General features: G+C 43.9%; 1 protein-coding gene across 2 annotated transcripts in view; it reads left to right on the top strand.

Annotated features, from left to right (window-relative positions):
• The window catches only part of LOC143933943 (spectrin beta chain, non-erythrocytic 1-like), a gene marked incomplete in the record, with an annotated part of 1,131,488 nt that overhangs the window by 718,984 nt on the left and 396,789 nt on the right, over window positions 1-15,715 (top strand). For both annotated transcript variants that reach the window (XM_077457128.1, XM_077457138.1), the window contains 3 exon segments: window positions 9,352-9,443; window positions 10,700-10,780; window positions 10,986-11,101. In XM_077457128.1, coding sequence (XP_077313254.1) covers window positions 9,352-9,443; window positions 10,700-10,780; window positions 10,986-11,101 — 289 coding nt within the window.

Genomic DNA, 15,715 nt, shown 5'->3' with positions numbered 1-15,715 from the left:
ATCTGAAAACTGTGGAGTGCATTTGTATTCAGCCCCCTTTATGCTGATACTTCTAACTAAAATCTAGTGGAACCAATCGCCTTCCAAAGTCGCCTAATTAGTAAATACAGTCCATCTTTGTGTAACTTTAATCTCAGTATAACTACAGCTGTTCTGTAAAGCCCTCAGAGGTTTGGTAAAGGACCTCAATGGACAAACAGCATCATGAAGGCCAAGGAACACACCAGACAGGTAAGGGATAAAGTTGTGGAAGTTTAAAGCAGGGTTAGGTTATAACTTTTTTTTTTTTCTTTTTTTTTTTTTTTTTTATATATATCCCACGTGTACTGTTCAATGCATCATCTGAAAATGGAAAGTACCTTCCACTTAAACTGACAGGCTGGGCAAGGAGAACATTAATCAGAGAAGCAGCTAAGAGGCCCATGGTAAATCTAGAGAAGCCGCAGAGATCCACAGCTCAGGTGGGAGAATCTATCTACAGCAGTGATATGCAATTAGCGTACCTCCAGCTGTTGCAAAACTACAAGTCCCATCATGCCTCCGAGTGTCATGTTTGTGGCTGTCAGTCTTGCTATGCATCATGGGACTTGTAGTTCTGCAACAGCTGGAGGTCCACTAATTGCATATCCCTGATCTACAGAATAACTATTAGTCGTGTACTCCACAAATCTGGCCTTTATGGAAGAGTGGCAAGAAGAAAGCCATTGTTGAAAGAAAGCCATAAGAAGTCCTGTTTGCAGTTTGTGAGAAGCCATGTGGGGGACACAGAAAACATGTGGAAAAAGGTGCTCTGATCAGATGAGACTAAAATTGAACTTTCTCTTGTATTCACTGACCGACACAGCTCCTCTGTAACAAAATGGGTTGTCAGCCCTATCACTGGGGATTACTAGGCAAAGTTGTAACACTTCAGAACTTTTAGTTCCGCCCAGGGGGCGGTCCCTAGGCTACAACCCCCACAGCCTGCCCTAGCCGACTCCGTTTTATTTTGCCTAGTGAAGGAGATGCACCTAGGACCCCTGCGGGCCCATAGGTCCGTGCTTTTTTGATGCAGAAGCTTGTCTTTTTGCGCAAGATGAATGATCCTGTGATCTTCTATCAACAGCCGGCTGGGTGACAGGCTGGTTCACTTATCCTTGTAGTCTCCCCAGTCTGTCCTTCGAGCGTGTGCAGGTCGTAGCTACGGCTTGGCAGGCCATGACAGACCTCCAGAGCTGGTCGGTGAGCTTTATGCTCCGGGGCATACATATGACCGGGCTACTGATGTCTGCGTCATAGTATGCCAGGCCAGTAGTCTTCCCTGTACTGATCAGGAGTTGACTACCATGGAATGTCCCCCAGCTCTTCAGGACTGGTAAGTACAGCTCTCCCTGTCTTTTCGGATGTCACGCCACCTTTGCTGACACTGGTTTTAGCGATGGGCGGTGCCGAGTGTCTCATATGGGCAGAGCTCTGCTTACTCCGTCTACTAGTGTTTCAGCCCCTGCATGATTTGGTATGTCTGTGGGCGTGGCTTTCACCTCCCACAGGGAGTATTTAAATATTTGAGTCTAGTTTTGTGGCTCACCTGAAATGGTCTGTGCAACAGACTTTTGGTAAGCTTTGTTACTTTTACTTTCCTTTGATACTATATGGATTGCTAAATGGGTTTGCTAATCTATTTTTGTAATGGCTACATATACACTCATGGATGATCCGGGCAGTATTTGGTAGCTAGGTGCTATATTTATTTAATTTGCAGATTATTTGCATTTTGGCTGCATCAATCTTGGCCTATACTATTACAATATAGATAGCTTTTGCTGTCATTGCCACCTTTTTCTGTCAATTTTTGACTGAGCCTTATTTAGTGATTTTTATTTATCTTTCTATCATTTATTCAGGGAGTCTAAGCCTTTATAAAGACCTGCTCCTTGCGGACACGACAGCCTGACTGTCTCCATCTTGAACCATGAAATTTAAGCAGGACACTGTCCACTCCATAGTCCATAATCTGTGCTTTATTAGACTGCTTACTGAGTCTGACTGGTTGTATCCCCCTTTGAAACAGTGTGAAGCCAGTGACCTAATTGAATTCCGTTTTCTGGAAAAATAGTTCTCAGCATTACCTGGATGCTGTAACCCTGGAGGTTCGCCTGCTTCTCAACCAATATATTTTCTGCTTTGTGTAATGCCCAGTAAGTGTACCTTAAGCTTTTCCTGCATTATCTGCTTGAGCTGATAACTTAAATGCTTTACGCTGCATTCTACTTTTGTCATACAATTAATATCACTTTTATATATTTTAGATATTGCAGTCTCTTCTTGAAATCCCTGAAGAATTAATTATAAATAGACATAGTAATCCGAAACACGATGTCAGGAGTACACTGATTATTATCCTGAACACTTTTATTACTATATCTGAATAAAAATAAAAACTACCTTTTTTTTTTCTCTTCTCTTCTCTCTCCGATCCCTAACTCCCCTCCCACCCCCCCCCCCCCCCCCCATTGGTGGGGTCCATGACGCTGAGTGGTGCGTGCGTATGCCCTGGGCTCTCACCTGGGGGTTTAGCTGTACTGGGGTGCCTGGGTCCTGCAGCTTAGTCCCGCTGGATGCCTGTGTGGTCTACCCCTATGTTGGTGCAGCGCTGTCTGCCACATGTTTTCTCTAGCCTCTCATAGCGCTGATAATCTAGGAGTGCTGGGGATCAACAGACACTGCTGTAATACAGCGCAGAACTGCTCAGGGTGGTGAGTCCAGCGGGTTAGAGCCCCTCAGTCAGCAGCTGCAGGAGGATGGGACTGTAGCTGTCCTAAGTCCCCTTCGGGTGGCAGACAGGGTAGGGTCAGCATGGCTTCAGAAACTGGTGTTTCTTCCCCTGAAATCCAGGCAATTGCAACCAGGTCACCTGTGGACTGCACGGTCCTCAATTCCTTCCTTGCCAAGATAGAGGCGGTACGTGGGTAGAAAGGTACTCTGTCTTGTCGGATGACGCTTTGGACAGTGAGGATCCCCGTCTGGGTCCGTGTGCGACAAAGCGCTAGTTGGAGCACTTATCACAGCTGTGCACGATACCCTGAAGATTCAGGAGCCAGTGGATCCCTCTGCTGATGTACCGGTCCCTTTTGGGTTCCGCAAGCCAGCACGTTCACCTAAGGTGTTCCCTTGGCTGACTTATTTTGATAAGTTCATTTACAAGGAATGAGGTTGCCCGCAACGGACCTTTTGCGGTCCCCAAATACATAGCAGTGCGTTACCCCTTTGAGGAAAGCCTTTTCAAAAAGTGGTCGGCTCCTCCGGTCGTGGACCCCCCAGTATCCTGGTTAAATAAAGTAACCACGATCCTGGTTGAGGGGACTCATGCTTTCAGGGATCCCACGGACAGGAAGGCCGAGGCGGTGGCTCATTCCATGTTTACGGTTGTGGGGTCAGCTGTGCGACCTGTACTGGCATCCGCACTGGTGTCGCAGACACTGAGTGGGCAAAACGTTTGCACCGCGAATTGGGAGAGCAACAGCCCTCCCCTGTCTGCGTGAATCTAGCAGACCAGCTAGTGCAAGGCCTTAAGTACGTTTGTGACGCGGCCCTGGATAGTCTCCCTCTGTTATCCAGGGCTTTAGTGTCAGCTGTGGTGCTGAGGCACCTGATTTGGCTAAAATGCTGGTCTGCTGACCAGGCACCCAAGAAAGCCCTGACGGATCTTCCTTTCCTTGGCGACCGGCTCTTTGGAGCCACATTAGATGACATTATTAAAAATGCCACTGGTGGTAAGAGTACCCTACTCCCACAGGCCAGGAAGGCTAAGGAGCCACGCCGCAGACAAGGGCCCTCTTTTTCCGCTCACAAGCGGCTTTTTCGTCCGCCCGGTGCTTTGACAAAACGTCCCCAGCCTGACATGACGCCCACGGACGGTCAAAAACGTCCCTGGAGCCACAAGCCTAACAAGCCTGTGAATACAGTGCCTTGCAAAAGTATTCAGCCCCCTTGAACTTTTCAACCTTTTGCCACATTTCAGGCTTCAAACATAAAGATATAAAAAAAAATTATTTTTTGTGAAGAATCGCCAACAAGTGGGACACAATTGTGAAGTGGAACGAAATCTATTGGATTTTTGAAACTTTTTTTAACGTATAAAAAAAAAGGAAAGTGGGGCGTGCAAAATTATACGGCCCCCTTGCGTTAATACTTTGTAGAGCCACCTTTTGCTGCGATTACAGCTGCAAGTCGCTTGGGGTATGTCTCTATCAGTTTTGCACATCGAGGGACTGAAATTCTTGCCCATTCTTCCTTGCAAAACAGCTCGAGCTCAGTGAGGTTGGATAGAGCGTTTGTGAACAGCAGTTTTCAGCTCTTTCCACAGATTCTCGATTGGATTCAGGCCTGGACTTTGACTTGGCCATTCTAACACCTGGATACGTTTATTTGTGAACCGTTCCTTTGTAGATTTTGCTGTATGTTTGGGATCATTGTCTTGTTGGAAGATAAATCTGTCTGTTTCAGGTCTTTTGCAGACTCCAACAGGTTTTCATCCAGAATGGTCCTGTATTTGGATGCATCCATCTTCCCCTCAATTTTAACCATCTTCCCTGTCCCTGCTGAAGAAAAGCAGGCCCAAACCATGATGCTGCCACCACCATGTTTGACAGTGGGGGTGGTGTGTTAAGGGTGATGAGCTGTGTTGCTTTTACGCCAAACATATAGTTTTGCATTGTGGGCCAAAAGTTCGATTTTGGTTTCATCTGACCAGAGCACCTTCTTCCACATGTTTGGTGTGTCTCCCAGGTGGCTTGTGGCAAACTTTAGACAAGACTTTTTATGGATATCTTTGAGAAATGGCTTTCTTCTTGCCACTCTTCCATAAAGGCCAGATTTGTGCAGTGTACGACTGATTGTTGTCCTATGGACAGACTCTCCCACCTCAGCTGTAGTTCTCTGCAGTTCATCCAGAGTTATCATGGGCCTCTTGGCTGCATCTCTGATCAGTCTTCTCCTTGTCTGAGCTCAAAAGTTTAGAGTGACGGCCAGGTCTTGGTAGATTTGCAGTGGTCTGATACTCCCATTTCAAAATGATTGCTTGCACAGTGCTCCTTGGGATGTTTAAAGCTTGGGAAATCTTTTTGTATCCAAATCCGGCTTTAAACTTCTCCACATCAGTATTACGGACCTGCCTGGTGTGTTCCTTGGTCTTCATGATGCTCTCTGCGCTTTCAACAGAACCCTGAGACTATCAGAGAGCAGGTGCATTTATACAGGGACTTGATTACACATAGGTGGATTCTATTTATCACCATCAGTCATTTAGGACAACATTGGATCATTCAGCGATCCTCGCTGAACTTCTGGAGTGAGTTTGCTGCACTGAAAGTAAAGGGGTCGAATAATTTTGCACGCACCACTTTTCAGTTTTTTTAATTTGCCTAAAAAGTTTAAATTATCCAATAGATTTCGTTCCACTTCACAATTGTGTCCCACTTGTTGGTGATTCTTCACAAAAAATTAAAACTTTATCTGTTTGAAGCCTGAAATGTGGCAAAAGGTTGAAAAGTTCAAGGGGGCCGAATACTTTTGCAAGGCACTGTAAAAGTGCTACCGCATGAAAGTTTGCCCCCACCCATGTCTCGGGTGGGGGGTCGCCTTTGGGAGTTTGTAGCCCGGTGGTCCTCAGTTATCCGACCAATGGGTCTGCTATCTGATTTCCACAGGCTACAAGATAGTTTCTCTCTTGGCTGCCAAACAGATTCTTCCCCTCCAGCATACCTGTGTCCCCAGTTCGCCGGGAGGCCCTGTTAGGGGCTGTAAGGGACTTGCTGAATCGAGGGGTGATTGGAAGTGTTCCGACCCGGAACAGGTACAGGGATTCTACTCAAATCGGTTTGTGGTTCCCAAGATGGAAGGGGTACGTCCAGTCTTGGACTTGAAAGCCCTCAATCACTTTGTAAAAGTGCAGAGCTTCAGGATGGAATCAGTTTGCTCAGTAGTCTCTGCACTCCCTCAAGGGCACTCCCTGGCGTCCTTGGACATCCAGGATGCGTACCTGCACATACCCATATGCCTTCGGCATCAAAAGTTTCTGCGTTTTGCACTTGGGAAAGCCCATTATCAATTTGTGGCTCTTCCTTTTGGTCTGGCATCAGCCCCCCGAGTCTTTACCAAGGTATTGGCTCCAGTATTGATGTTGCTGAGACAACGTGGGATCGCAATCGTGGGCTACCTGGACGATCTCCTCCTGAGAACATCTTCCGCCTCAGAATTTGAGGAGGATGTGGCGATCACCATGCAGACCCTTCAAGAATTTGGGTGGCTGTTGAACCTAAAGAAGTTGGAGATTGTGCCGACCCAGCGTCTGGAGTACCTAGGTTTGCTGTTGGACTCCAGGGAAGCAAGAGTTTTTCTCCCTTCAGACAAATTGCAGACTCTCAGGTCCGCGGTGAAACTGCTGATGAACCGCAAGTGGTCGTTGCTCCGGTCTTGCATGCGCATACTGGGGCTCGTGGTAGTCTCCAAGGCGGTACCTTACGCCCAGTTCCACACCAGAGTACTGCAGAAGGAGATCTTGTTAAAATGGGACAAGTCTCAGTTGTCCCTGGATCGACAGATCCAGCTGAGCCAACCAGTCAGGGACTCTGATCTGGTGGTTGAGGTCCCTGGTGATTCAGTCTAGAAAATCCTTCCTTCCTCTGAAATGGACGGTGGTCACTATGGACGCCAGTCTATCCGGCTGGGGCGGAGTGATGGGGGTTTAGTCGACTCAGGGCCTCTGATTGGAAACTCGGATTCTACCATCGACCAATCTGCTCGAATTGAGAGTGATCAGGCTGTGTCTCCGCACATAGTCGGTGAGTCTTGAAGGGCGTCCGATCAAGATTCAGTCGGACAACGCCACGGCGGTGGAATACATAAATCACCAAGGGTGAACAAGAAGCGCAGCCGCTGCTCAGGAGGTCGCTCAATACTTCGGTGGGCAGAGTGACACGTTCCGGCCCTGTCTGCCATTAACATCCCGGGTGTGAAACTGGCAGGCGGACCATCTGAGTCGGCAGATGCTGGACCCAGGAGAATGGGCATTGCATCCAGAGACATTCAGGCTGCTGTGCCTGAAGTGGGGAACACCAGATGTGGATCTATTGGCCTCCCGTCTCAATCGAAAGTTGCCAAGATTTGTGTCCAGGACGAGATCTGTGGGCAGGGGCGTCAGACATGCTGGTGGCCCCGTGGGATCAGGATCAGCTGATCTACGCCTTTCCTCCACTGAAATTGTTGCCCCCCGTCTGCTTCGCAGAGTGGAAACTGAGGGAATCCCAGTGATGCTGGTTGTCCCAGATTGGCCTTAGCGTCCCTGGTACACAGATCTGGTGATCCTTGGAGACTGCCGTTGCGAGAGGACCTTCTGTCTCGAGGTCTGATTCCCCCCCCCCCCCCTCCTGCTTTACTATCGCTGGTAAATGACTGTTGAGAGCCAGGTGTTGAGGAACCGGGGTCTGTCGGACCCGGTGATTCCAACTATGTTGAGGGCACGGAAATCTTCTAGAAAGATATACCATCGTACCTGGAAGGCTTACATCTCCGTGTGCGAGGAGAATGGTTGGTTGACATCCGCGTTCCTTTTCCATAGCAAGGATCCTGCTTTTTCACCAGCGAGGACTAGACCAAAGATTGGCATTGAGCACCATGAAGGGGCAGAGTTGAGCCCTGGCTGTCTTCCCCCCCCCCCCCCCCCCCCCCCCACGACCACTGGCTTCGCACTCCATGGTGGGTACCTTCGTTCAGGGGGTACCTCATGTAGTCCCTCTGGTGCGCCCACCGTTGCCCCCATGGGATTTGAACCTGGTGTTGTCGGCACTTCAAAAACCGCCGTTTGAAAATATCAGGGAGATTCCCGTTGACTTTCTCAGAAAATGGTCTTTCTAGTGGCCATTACCTCAGTCAGGAGGGTTTTGGAATTGGCAGTCTTGTCTTGCAAGTTGCCCTATCTGGTCATCCACAGTGATAAGGTGGTGTTGCGTATTACCATCATTGTGTCCTAAGCCGAAGCACCCCAAAGAGGTGGCCCTTCATGCTCTTGACGTGATTAGGGCTCTGAAGGTGTATTTGGCTGCCACGGCTACCTTCGGAAGTCACTCACTGTTTGTTTCGGTGGCTGGTCCAAAGAATGGTATGGCGGTCTCGTCGGCCACCATTTTCCAGGTGGGTCACACAGATTGTAGTACAAGCCTACGCCTTGAAGGGGCAGGTGTCGCCCTTTCCGGTCACGGCCCACTCTACAAGGGCAATCGGAACGTCTTGGGCCTTCCAACACCAAGCATCGGTCGCTCAGGTATGTAAGGTGGCGACCTGGTCGTCTGTCCATACATTTACCAAGTTCTACAAGGTAGACATCAGTGCATCCGCTGATGCCTGTTTTTGGCTGCAAAGTTTTGCAGGTTGTGGGGGTTGTAGGTGTAATCTGCAGTGATAGGGCTGACAACCCTTTTTTGTTAGAGAGGAGCTGTGTCGGTCGGAATTACAGAGAAAAGGATTTTACGGTGAGTACAAAACAATCCTATTTTTTGGCTTAAAAGCAAAATGCTACGTGTGGCAGAAATAAGACTGCACATCACTCTGAACACGCCATCCCCACTGTGAAACATGGTGGTGACGGCATCATGTTGGGCTGCTTTTCTTCAGCTGGGACAGGGAAGCTGGTCAGAGTTGATGGGAATATAGATGGAGCCAAATACAGGACAGTCTTAGAAGAAAACCTGCTAGAGCCCGCAAGACTTTTATTGGGGGTGGAGGTTCAACTTCCAGCAGGGCAACAACCCTAAACCTACAGCCATAGCTAAAATGCAATGATTTAGATCAAAGCATATTCATAGTTGCATAGCAGGTAAGGTGGAATAAAGACAATAGTCCATCCAGTTCAACCTGTGTAGGTGAACATGTGTCTGTGTCTAATTTCCCATATCCATATGTTTTTTTTTGTTTTTTTTATTCATGCCTTTTTTTTTTCTTTCCATGCATTAGAATGGTCCAGTCAAAGTCCAGACCTTGAGAAACCAATTGAGAATCTGTGGCAAGACTTGAAATTTGCTGTTCACAAATGCTCTCCATCCAATCTGAAAGAGCTTGAGCTATTTTGCAAAGACTGGGCAAAAATGTCGCTAGAATGTACAAAGCTGGTAGAGCTATACCCCAAAAGACTTGCAGCTATAATTGCAGCGAAAGGTGGTTCTACAAAGTATTGACTCAGGGGCTGGATACAAATGCACTCCACACTTTTCACATATTTATTTATATTTATTCTCAGTTATACAATAGTAGTGTTTTTTAGAACATGCTACATTCAAAAATGTTGTGTGGTTTTTGTTTGTTTTTTTTATAATTTAGATTCAAGATATTAGTGTTGAGACAGAAGACAATAAAGAGAAGAAGTCTGCTAAGGATGCCTTATTGCTCTGGTGTCAAATGAAAACTGCTGGGTAAGGATATTGGGAAATTTAAAAGTGCTAAAGCAGATGCTGATCTTTATAATACTGTAAATGTTCCATCTCCATTAGATAAGTAAACAAGGAACTAAGCATCCCAAAGAACCAACACATAAAATAAAGATCACTGCAGCTTTTCTAGATTTTAAAGTGGTTGTGTATATGTGTATGTATATATATCTCTCCACTGAATTGACTAGTCTTGGGAAATGCGCAAAGATGCAACAAATCCTTCTACGTAAGTTGTACCCCCCCCCCTTTTTTTTTTGTTTATCTGCAGACATCTCTTCTCTCATCCAGTTAGACTGTTGGAAGTGACTAGTGAGGAGAGATCAGATGGGAACCACACTAGGTGCTGTGGATTGAGGCTAGTAGAGAGATATGCTTTAGGCCCCTTTCACACTAACGTCCCGTTCAGGCCCGCCTGTCAGTTTTTCAGGCGGACCTGAACGGGTGCTCCATAGAGCTCTATGGAGCGTCGGATGTCAGCGGTGACATGTCCGCTGACATCCGACCCGCTCCGATCCGAAAAAGTGTGACGGAGGAAAAAGCTATTTTTCCATCCGTCTGCGGATCGGATCGGGTGACGACGGGCACTGCGGTCCGTCGTCATCCGATCTCCCATAGGGGAGAGCGGCGCTGTGACAGGTCCGTCCCTGCACAGTGTGCGGAGACAGACCTGTCATCTCCCTGCTCAGCGGGGATCGGCGGAGTGATCCCCGCTGAGCAAACGGACATCCACGGGGCGGATCAGAACTGATCCGCCCCGTGTGAAAGGACCTCGTGTTTCATTTCAGTGGTTTACAACCATTTTAAAGTACCATTTTTGAATAATTGTTCAGATATACTGTGACTGATTGTGTCACAAGTATTTATCAAGTTTCAAAACTGCTAATTTTCCTCAACAGAATATATGGAATTTGTTACAAAAAAATTAATTTAAACATAACGCATTTACAGGCATGGTGAAGGAAAAGCTGGCAGAAGAAGAAAAAAGTCCAAGCAAAATGTAATACTAGGAATTTCAAAAGTAGTCTGTTTACCGTGTAAACAAATATCTGTATAATTATGCCAGACAACAAAGCTCAAACCTGACAGATGACATTTATCAGTCTTATAATGCACTGATTATATTTTTTATTTTTTTTGTTGACAATTCACCTGTTGGATGGCTTTCATTTCCTTTCTGTTCACAAATGTGACTTCATTTACAAGCACTAATTCATAGTATTATTGTGTTTCTCTTTTAGATATCCTAATGTAAATGTTCATAATTTCACAACGAGCTGGCGCGATGGTCTTGCATTTAATGCCATTGTACACAAGCACAGGTTGGCATCTTTTTTTCTTTCTGTACGATACACTGAAAGAAGCATTATTTAATTTGAACAAAAATAAGTATGAATTCTGAAGGAAATAATTAAAAATCATGAAAGGCAAGATATGATTAAGAACTTGTATGAAATAAGAAAATGTTTACAAGTGAGTTTTTTGTATTTATGCATGTGTTTAATGATGTACTCTGTTCACACCAAGGCCAGACCTCATTGAGTTTGACACACTGAAGAAATCCAATGCTCACCACAACCTGCAAAATGCATTTAACGTTGCCGAGAGAGAGCTGGGTCTTACTAAACTTCTGGACCCTGAAGGTATAAATCGGTATACTGTTGTCTGTCATTACATTCTTTTTTTTTTTTTTTTTTTTTTTAGCAAAGTACCAAGTGACGTTTTAGTACTAATAGCCTGTTTTCTGTTTGTGCTTTAAAATAAAATTGGTGGACCCTCCTGGTGGTGTTATCAAAAAAAAAAAAAAGGGGGGAAAAAAATTATAAACTACCTATCTTAATTATCTGCTTTCAGAAAAATATATACTTTTGGGGGCTTTAGTACATTTTCAACTTGGGCATGTGTTAACCCAAGCATATACTAGAAAAATAAAAACGCTTAAAAGAAGCTTTCCCCCCCAAGGCAGAGAGATGCACTCCAAGAAATCATTGTCATCGCAGAATAAAAATGAAAATATTTCAAAATTGACTGTATGCAAACACAATGAAAATTCTATTCCCTTAGGAAATAAGTTTAAATGGCTAAAAAGAAAAAATCGGGGCTCACATCAAACATTAAAGCAATATAAAATAAGAACGTGCAGCGCAAGAATAGATCAAAATCTGTTCATGTCCATATATGCTCTAAAAGTCAATACAGAGAGTAATGGAAGAGTCCAAGCATCGAGGTCTCCATGTGATCAATGGAATATTCACAAGTACCAAGATGTATATTCCCACCACCGATGCACACTGTGGCCACTCAGTGATGCCCCCTGAACAGAAAGGATGGTCACAACACACTTTTCCTCTTTAGGGGGTATGCTTAGTTGTTGGACTTTGGCAGTATACAAATTTCCAGATGCCATATGCAAATTAAAGAGGGGACCAATGGTGCTCTCTCTCATTTATAAACTTTACTAAAGAGATTTTAAAAACGCACAAACAAGTACTTGACTGTGTGCATGTACATAAACTGCTCATATGAGCCGATCCGGAGATAGCCACAGGTGACTTCACTACATAACTCCTCCCCTTGTGCGCATAACGTCCAATACAGGAGGTCCGTATTGGATGTAACATGTACAGTTTGACAACTACATCTAAGTATATCACCTGCAGGGGATACGTGTGTTGTGACCATCCTGTTTGTTCAGTGGTTATAATTTTGAGGTGAATGGCCACAGTGTTGGGAATATGCACCTCAGTGTTTGAGATCTCCACTTGATAAATGGAATACTCAATGCTTGCTGGATTATTTTGTTACTCTCTGTATTTACTTTTTAGCACACATATGGACATTATCATAACATTTTGATCTATTATTGTGCTGCACGTTTCTTGTTCTATGTTGGAGGTAGTGTGGAATATACATATACTGCTAAAATCCATCTCTTCCCCTAGTAAAAGCAGCAAATACAGTACACAAACACTGGCTAGGCACACAATTAACCCTTTGATCACCCTAGATGTTCCTTTCCCAGCCAGTGTCAGTACAGTGACTGTGCATATTTTTAGCACTGATCTGTGTATTGGTGTCACCGCTTCCTGCAAAGTGTCAAACGTGTCAGTGTCCGATTTTTGTCCACAGTAATATCGCAGTCCCACTAGAAGTCGCTGATCGCTGCCTAATACTAATACTCTAATAATTCCATAAATGTATCCTATAGTTTGTAGACGCTGGAATGTTCTTTCTTATTCACACGGTTGAGATTTTTGTTTACCAAAAACATGTACGAGAATACATATTGGCCTAATGAGAAAATTTGATTTTTTTCCCAATTTTTTTATTGGATATGTTTTATAGCAGATTTTTTTTTATTGTAAGTCTTTTTCTTTATAGCGCAAAAAATAAACTCAGTGGTGATCAAATACCTCCAAAAGAGAGCTCCATTTGTAAAGGGAAAAAAAATCTTGAAGCGAAATTCTACCCATAAGTTGAAAATGCCCTAGTTTTGACAGGTACCCTGCTCCCACTTCCACTCAGGCTTCCTAGGGGACTGGAGTGGAAGTCCCTGCAATCTTCTTGGAAAAGGAGCAGCACAACATGCGCAGTGCGCACCCAGCTGTGAACCTGCAAGCTTTTACAGCCGGTTGCCCACACTTGTGATGTCAGCGCCTGAGATAACTGGGGGTTCAGGCTGAATTGTGGGACAGGCAAGTGTGTGTTTAGTAAAGGAGCTACACTTTTTTTGTAGCTGCTAACTTTTTACAAACACAAAACCGAGTGGAACTCTGCTTTAAATCTTCCGGAGGTCAAGTGGTTAAAACACATGCAAAACCATAAATGGTGCTTTCAAAGTGTGTGTTCCAGTTGTTCCTTTTTAAATCTTGCATCATCATTGATATTTGAAACTTATAAAGTGACTTTAAAAAAAGTGCCTCCAGTGCTCTACTCAAGTGTTGGATCACTCACTTAAATAAATGAGCTGCTTATCAAGAGGTGTCGCAGCGCATTAGGTGAATGCTTTCCTGCCAGCAGAAAAGATCTCCCAATTCTCCACCTGTATCACCTCCAGATTATTTCCTCCAGTTAGGTTTTGCATATAAAGTATGTTGTAGGTGGATCAAGGTCTTCTCTCACTGGGTAGCACATATTAAAGAATTTATCCCCCTCTGCAACAAAAGCATACACAGTTGCTCCCTTTTACTAAAAGTGTATTCCTAGCATCCAAAAAAAATGGAACATACTCTAGGATAATGCGATGTAAGGCCTCATGCACATGAGACGCAGGTGAAAACTCTGCTCAAAAAAAGCTGAAACGCGCGTTTAGAAACACGCGTTTTGCCGCGTTTGCATGCCGTGTTTAGACGCGTTAGCGTTTATAAGCATTTATAAAGATAACATCATGTAGACCCTCCCTAAGCTCTCAAAGCATGTTTTTTTAACTATTTCTATTTTGATCAGAGTGAGCAGCAGCAGCGTAGAGAGCAGTTGTACACTTGCATTTGCCTCTATTTCTGTGGTATATATTTTGAAATGGATCCCATATTGAATATATGTCAGGAAATGCTCCTGATGTTGCTCTTGATGAGACAGCAACGTCGTCGCAAATTTCATGAGAGGTCCAGAGTCGGAGCTCATCGATATTGGACCCATCCGTTGATGGGACAGCGAATGTCCGTTGGATATTTCACAAACATGTATGTGCAGCTGCGTACCTACCCCGACAAGTTTTTTAATTTTAGCCGGATGTCCATTGTCACATTTGATCTGCTCTTAGAAAAAGTACGACCTGGTCTGACATTCATGGACACCAATATGAGAAACAGTGTGTCACCAGAGGAACGTCTGTTGGTAACGATCAGGTATGTGTATATATTTATAAAATATATTTATCTATAGATGTACAGATTAATTTTTCTCTGTCCTTTATTTAAAAAAAAAAATGTCTATAGCAAATTATCCAATTTTTTTTAAAATATCTAAAATTTTCTTGTGACAATTTTTAACATGTTTTCATTATTTCTAATATAAAACAATATTAAAATGGTTAATTATTTACTTTTTTATCTTAATATATGTTTTTATTCATTTTTTTCTAGTTTCAAATTGTTTTATTTAAAAGCAAATCTGTTAATTAGATTTTTTATAATTGTTTTAAATTTATTTGGCCAATTTTTTAATATATTTTTAACATGTTAAAAATTGCCACAAGAAAATTTTAGATATTTAAAAAAATTGGATAATTTGCTATAAATAGACATTATTTTTTTTTTTAAATAAAGGACAGAGAAAAAAATTCATCTGTACATCTATAGATATATTTTATAAATATATACACATACCTGATCGTTACCAACAGCAGTTCCTCTGGTGACACACTGTTTCTCATATTGGTGTCCACGAATGTCAGACCAGGTTGTACTTTTTCTAAGAGCAGATCAAATGTGACAATGGACATCCGGCTAAAATTAAAAAAAACTTGTCGGGGTAGGTACGCAGCTGCACATACATGTTTTATATTTTTATTGTGAAATATGTATTAATATATTTAAATTCTTTGCTGTATACGGTAGTATACTATTTTTTAATGCCTTATTAAAATATCCAGAATCCTAACCCTAACCATTCATCCTAACGGATAACCACTTACCATAACACCCAACCCTAATGACCAAATTACATTGCCGCAGATGGTCACAGTTGACTTTGAGGCCATGTATTTCTGATGCAGAAAAGTGCATGACATGACATTGGGGTTCCTGGCAATAATTGGCCCCAAGATATGGGCCCCCAAAGTTGGGTCACAAAATGTCATTCTCTGATGCAGAAAAGTGCATGACATTTTGCAACCCGACTTTGGGGCCCCTATCTCGGGGTCACTTTCTGATAGGAACCCCGAATTCGGATATGTAGTGCTAGATCCAGTGTCTGCATACCAAATTTGGGGTTCCTGGCAATAAGTGGCCCCAAGATATGGGCCCCCAAAGTCAGGTCACAAAATGTCATTCTCAGATCATATTTCTCAGTTTTCAGGTCAAAAAATTGGGTTCCTTTAAAAACGCATATAAACGCAAACACGGCTAAACGCGGGTGCCGCGTTTTGCGTCTGAAACGTGGAAATTTTTGCGTCTGAACCCATTTTTTTGCTTCTGGAAAAACGAGGTTAAACGCAATTGCATAAAAACTGCAAAAACTAGACTGTGTGCATGGACACATAGGATAACATTGAGTTCAGGGGCAGTTGAAAAAAGTGTCCAACTGCATCTGAACAC

The sequence above is a fragment of the Lithobates pipiens genome, unplaced genomic scaffold (genome assembly GCF_037356315.1).
Source record: "Lithobates pipiens isolate NorthernLeopardFrog02 unplaced genomic scaffold, aLitPip1_a1.2 Scaffold_10, whole genome shotgun sequence".
Lineage (NCBI taxonomy): Eukaryota > Metazoa > Chordata > Amphibia > Anura > Ranidae > Lithobates > Lithobates pipiens.
Note: the sequence above shows the minus strand (reverse complement) of the source record. Positions and strands in the feature narration are given on the sequence as shown.